Source organism: Bradysia coprophila, unplaced genomic scaffold (genome assembly GCF_014529535.1).
Source record: "Bradysia coprophila strain Holo2 unplaced genomic scaffold, BU_Bcop_v1 contig_297, whole genome shotgun sequence".
NCBI classification, from domain to species: domain Eukaryota; kingdom Metazoa; phylum Arthropoda; class Insecta; order Diptera; family Sciaridae; genus Bradysia; species Bradysia coprophila.
In genome coordinates, this window is record NW_023503555.1 from 8,866,286 (window position 1) to 8,872,285 (window position 6,000).

General features: G+C 37.8%; 1 protein-coding gene across 1 annotated transcript in view; it reads left to right on the forward strand.

Moving 5' to 3' along the window:
* The window catches only part of LOC119079037 (ATP-binding cassette sub-family G member 1), a 51,290-nt gene extending 48,461 nt beyond the window's left edge, over positions 1-2,829 (forward strand). Inside the window, exons 10-12 of the mRNA XM_037186824.1 lie at positions 306-406; positions 1,327-1,482; positions 2,068-2,829. Coding sequence (XP_037042719.1) covers positions 306-406; positions 1,327-1,482; positions 2,068-2,421 — 611 coding nt within the window. The 3' untranslated portion in view covers positions 2,422-2,829. The remainder of the gene's footprint in view (positions 1-305; positions 407-1,326; positions 1,483-2,067) is intronic.
* The last annotated feature ends 3,171 nt before the right edge of the window (positions 2,830-6,000 follow it).

A 6,000-nucleotide genomic window follows, 5' to 3' on the forward strand; every position in this document is an offset into this window, starting at 1 on the left:
CCGCTCCTAGAATTATCACTCGTATGTCCGACGTCAAAAAGCCTCCAAATTCTGATACGTGCGTCTACACTGACATGTGTTGTGTTTTAACTGACTCTTGTTTGTTCGAAAGAAATGCAAATGAGTTTCTGTCATTCTTCATGTCACACAACAGGTCTAATTAATGCAGCCTGTTGTTATCGGTGTAAAAATTTGCATGTAATTTGATATACAAATTGAAGCAAAAAAAAACATCAATTCTCGTCGTTAATTATTCGATTTTACCACTTTTATTGACTGTCTGACTGTTTTATTTCTATTTTTAGTTCCGCTGGAAATGGAAATCCTAACTCGAGAGCATTTCAATCAGTGGTACAAACTCGGTCCGTACTATTTATCGATCATAACCTTCGAAATACCGTTTCAGGTAAGTGGAGTTACACATTCCGATGTCTGATTTATCTGATTTTATAAAATCACATGATTTAACGGATCCCAGCTACTTTTGCATTCAAATACTTGAGCTGTAGAGAAATGGAACGGCGCCTCACCTCACGGCTGGGATAGAATGCGCATATTCAATGACATTTTAGTTTTCATGGAAACAATAAGTCAAAACCAAAACTGAGAGGATACTCTCCCATGTAAAAATAACATCGTCGACATGAGAATTCTATTTCAGCCAAGAGGCGCCGCCTATCATTTCTCTGTTGAGTTGTGATGGACGGTTAATTCGTAGTGAGCACACACAAAGCTAGACTTTTAAACGTGGCACAGTTGACGTCAGTGTAATTTAGACTTCAGCTTCAGCTGGTCCACTGATATAAACAAAACTGTCCATACGTCTCTACACAGATGAAATAGTAGTGGTAAACCGAATATAGACGTATGAGCCGCTTTATATGAATGAATTAACCAAAAAATACACTGAAGCAAATTTGAGTCTAAACTGCCCTGACGTCACTGTATTCACTTTATGCAAAATTTGTTTGGTGTGTTCTTTACCGCGGTCACACCGCGGTCACAAAAGAGTGAAAGACCAAGAGCAATAGCGCCTTCTTTGACCAATGCGAATGTTGATTTGATGTTGCTCCAATCGTGAAACTAATTATCATAATTAGCACTTGAACATGTATCTTTTCAATGCATTAACATTCAAACGAGAACCTGTGTCGCTCAAGGTTTTTTGTATGTGCATCACGAATGAGTATAATTCTTACCGCATTTTCGGTCAGAAAAATGAATTACTTACGAGCAACAGTGATGACACATTCTCGTCGTTCTTGAAGTGTTTCTCTTTTAGCGGTTGATCAAATTTCACAAATCCTGACGCAATTTGAATTTCAGATGTTTTGCTCAATGCTGTACGTCGTTATCAGTTATTATCTGACGGGGAACTATTACGAGCCGTATCGAGCAGCTTCTTTTATGTTGATGTGCATGCTGGTGACTATATGTGCACAGAGTTGGGGATTTTTCATTGGTGCAACGCTGCCGGTTAAGGTATGTTAAACTTCTATTCTTATGTTCAAATTACCGAACAAAGTCTGAACAAGTGTGGTCATACGACAGTCTTCTGATCCATTGATCAGTTGTCACTGAAAATTCAGAGAGTGGCTGCACCAGCACCAGTACCAGTAGTCGGACACCTATTGTTCTTTCATTCATAAAAAAGTTTCGACGAAAGAACACTCAGTGCCTGACGACTAGTGCTTGTCCGGAGAATGGTGCGCCCACTCTGCATATTGCAACAGTTATTTTGATCCAACTTTTGATCCAACTTCTTCAAACGATGACCTCAGTGCACAATGCAATTTACGTTGACCTAGATACATCGTAGATGCAGTGTACAACCTTCTGAGCTTTCGTAAAATCGCATGGCATCTCCATTCTGAGCTTTGTTTTTGCTTTCAAGCACAGCAGAAAGCTTTCAATTGTTAAGCCGCACAGAATAACGTTCGTTAAGTTACCGAGACACATCTAGCTGTTTCGTTTAAGCATCAACAGATGACTCTGTGACGCATCTCTCCACCTCTCAATGTACTGTACGTTGTGTTTAAAAAAAATAATTAATTTTCAAATTTTCAGCTGGCAGTTTTCATTGGACCAATTCTGGCCGTACTCTTTTCAGTATTCGGATTCTGTACCCGTTACATCGACATAACAGCAATGTTCAGTTGGATGTGGCATATTTCGTATTTCCGTGCTGGATTCCATGGAATCATCAATACGGTATATGGAATGAATCGGCCGTACTTGCCATGCCCGGAAAATGCACCGTTTCACTATTGTCATTTTAAGAATCCCAAATTGTTTTTGGAAGAAATGCTAATTCCGCCAGAGGTTACCTTAACCGATAACGTAGTGCTGATGTCCAGCGTATTTTTCACCTTACACATATTGACTGTGATAGCACTTTGGTTGAAATTGAATCGACGTTAGTGGTGGCAATCAATGCCTGATGCCTTATTTCAACACAACAAAATTTCAATTTCTTCCGCTATCATTGTAATTTGGATTGTGAAATCAATTACTGTGTGAAGAATCGCCACTGCAGTAGGAAAATAGAATTAAGGAAGACATAAGCTGACATGACAATACCGATATTAGTAGAAGGAAAATCAATTTTCGATTTCTTAGTAATGAAGGGTGTGTGCAGAATTGTGAGACTTCATCACAAATTGTGGGAGAGGTACGGGGGACTAACAATATGGTGGAAGTATCCATTACATCGAGTCATAAAATTATTGATTTCATCGCTGAAATATTTTAAGAGAATGTTTGTGGTAGTGTAAAATCGAGGACTGAACCACTTATTGGACTAAATTTTACTAAATGGACTCATATCGGCCGAATATGGATAAATGTGCGTCGGTCCTCAAGTGTAATTAACAAACAATTGTGATAAAACGAACGATGTTTGTTGTCGTTTAAGTAAAGTATGAAATTTAACATTTGTAAGAGTCATGGATTGATCTATACTCACTAATGGTTCTTGATTTGCAGTCATAGATGGAAGTAGTTTTACTGCGTTTTAAAGACATAATTTATAAAAATCACAAGAATCAATTCCCAGACAAAAGATTTTGTAAAATAAAGTTTTGTTACCTTCATCAAATGAACTTGGTTTAAAAGAGTTTAATTCATTATCGATGCCTCCTTTTCCATTTGGGCTATTTGGTTTTTTGATTCACGTAGAGCACTTACTTGGCGCCTAACATTAGCAATCGGCACCCATTCACATTTTGCCCTCGGCGCCTAAGTATTGTTATAAATCGGAAAGATCATAGATCATAGATGCTGAGCAAAGTTTTATCAGTTGCAGACTTGACCTACTAATTTTTGAGTAACAAATTGAATGACATCAAATCTGCTACTTTCCGGTTCAGAGATCGCCTACGGTGGAATCTTTTACTTCATCAGTTTTAACATATATTTATAATCAACAGTTCATCGTTTTTTTTGTCGTCGTTGTCAATAACAGTTCCTGAGTCGAAAATCGAAAACATCTTCCTCGACATTTGCGCTCTCAGCGACTCCATTTTTAATGAGAAAAACTCCAATGAAGATATAACAAATATTTCAGTTGAAATAATTACACGCAGAAAGTGAGTGACAAAATCCTGAAAAGCCAGAGCTGGCGAAATATTTTCACCAAATGAAATGCGATTTCGACATTCCAAGATATTCTCAATAAATCTCAAATGATTTTTGTAAAAAATTTTTCCTGTAGATGTGAACGCTATAATTCCACAATTGCTCCAAATGACACGAAATCAATTTTTTGTGAAGATTGTTGGTTCATTCTGCTTTGAAGAAAGGTAAAATCACTTCGACTAAGCGTTGCCGAAATTACATTTTTCCAAATAAAAACTGAAGATCGGTGCCATTCGAAAGCTACAGCATATGACTTCACGAGAAAAATAACTTTGAGTCAATCAGGTTAGTTGGGTGAGTAAAGTAGGTGAAAGTAAGTCATCCTCGAATTTTAGCTCGTCGAGGTTATCTCGAAAAATTTTGTAACCATTTTTTTAAACGGTTTTGAGCCAAAGCAACATTTTCTGTGGGGTAATAACCACCAATTGCGAAAAAAATGCTGGCTATTAATGACCTCCAAATTTTAGGGTACCAACCTCATATTGGGCTTAAACTGCGCGTCTTGACCATAGCTTTCAGGGAACAAAAAGTTTACCGAAATCAGTTTTTATTTGGTGTAAATAAAGGCAGGGTAAATTGAAATGATCGATTATTAAGATTTTTAGCGTATTGTGATTTGAAAACGAGTATAGATCTAAATAACAAGCTTTCGTTCGATTTGCATAACATTCACAATGTTTTTTCGGTGTATTGAGCTTGCGCGCGCACGTTTATACTTTTCGAACTCGAGCTTATGCATTGGAACTGTTTACAGATAAAAAACCTAACAAATGCACAGTTCAAATGGGCGGTATGTAAGACTATACTGGCTTTCAAATCTGTATACACTCAGAATCGATCATTTCATTTTGCTTCCACTTTATTTCGAAAAGTCACAAACGTGTAACGCAACTAACCGCCGACTTTTGCGATCACACGAGTCACACTTACCCATATAGGCGAAAGGTAATATCAACCTTTGGCTCTAGGTCTAACGTATAAGCACGTATAAGCAGTATTGTTGTATGTGGGGAGCAACTGTTAAGTCCACTAAAGCAAACTTGCACACAAATTTGGTAGACATAAAGCTCGGAATAGCGGTCAAAAATCACAATTTTAGAAAACAAACCTCAGCTGAAACTAAGGTGAATCAAACCTGCCGGGTCAGGTTTCAGGAATTTTCTTTGCAAATTTTCAAACTATCAGGTCAGGTCACAATTGAATGAATCGGTATCAGGTTCAGGTAAACCTGACCTGTACAGAGCTTTAGTAGAGGTTAATTGTACATAGTTTTCCAAGAATGTTACGAAAACTCTCGTCAAGCAAGAAGATCCCTCTTGCACTTGCTTCAAACCGCACGACTAGCTCAAAAAATTAGTTCCACCTCAGCACTGCTTCTAGATCAATCTACATGGAAAATATTCGGAGGCTGATAAAATTACAGCAGGCACAGCGTTCCTTTTGTACAGATAGATGACAGTCGTTGTATCAACTAAAACGCACAATACGCACAATCCTAAGCGGTAGCCTTTATCACTGTAGCCTCCAAATTTGACACCTGTCAATTCAGTGCTCATGCTAGAAGCAGTGCTGTGGTTCCACAGTTTTCCATGATTACACATGGACAAAGAAAACATTTGGAAAACATAAAGCGAGCGAGCCGACGTTTTCTGGTGCAGCTTACGAGAAGACTGCTAGTAGTGTAAGTATATTTTTGGGTAATGTCACAGCATTGCTTCTAGCATATGAACATAGAAAATATTCGGAGGTTGAGGAAATCGCAGTAGGCGCTGCGTTTTGTTTATTAAAACTTGTCACATACGGCTATTCATCTGTTATCGTTAACGACAACAAAAATAATGTCAAATGCACGTTAAAAAAATTGAAGTACAAGATTTGCAATCAACCGATTAAAAATAATTTCGTATTGCCGTCTGTAACAGGTGAAGATAGACTTGTTTTCGTTGTATGAGTTAAAGCACACAACACAAACAATCCTCAACGGTAGCTCTTATCAATAAAGCCTCCAAAGACACCTGTCAATTTAGTGTTCATGCTAGAAATAAATAAGAAGAAACAATTTCTCAAAAAAGCAAGGACTGCTCAGGCTCACCAATATGTTTGTATTGCTGCACCGGACTGGATATACGGAGGGCAGAAAATTGTGAAATTCCGAAAAGTTTTGTGACATTCTTAATGTCCTATCAATGGATCGCAGGACGATAGCGTATTTTTGATCCAACATTCACCCCACACTAACAATTAAAATATTCCACACAAAAATTGATTTCATTGCGAACTGTGAATCCACGTCCTAATGAGACCGATACGTCGTTATTGATAAGATAAACTTTATTTGAACCGATATCCTAATATGTATACCAC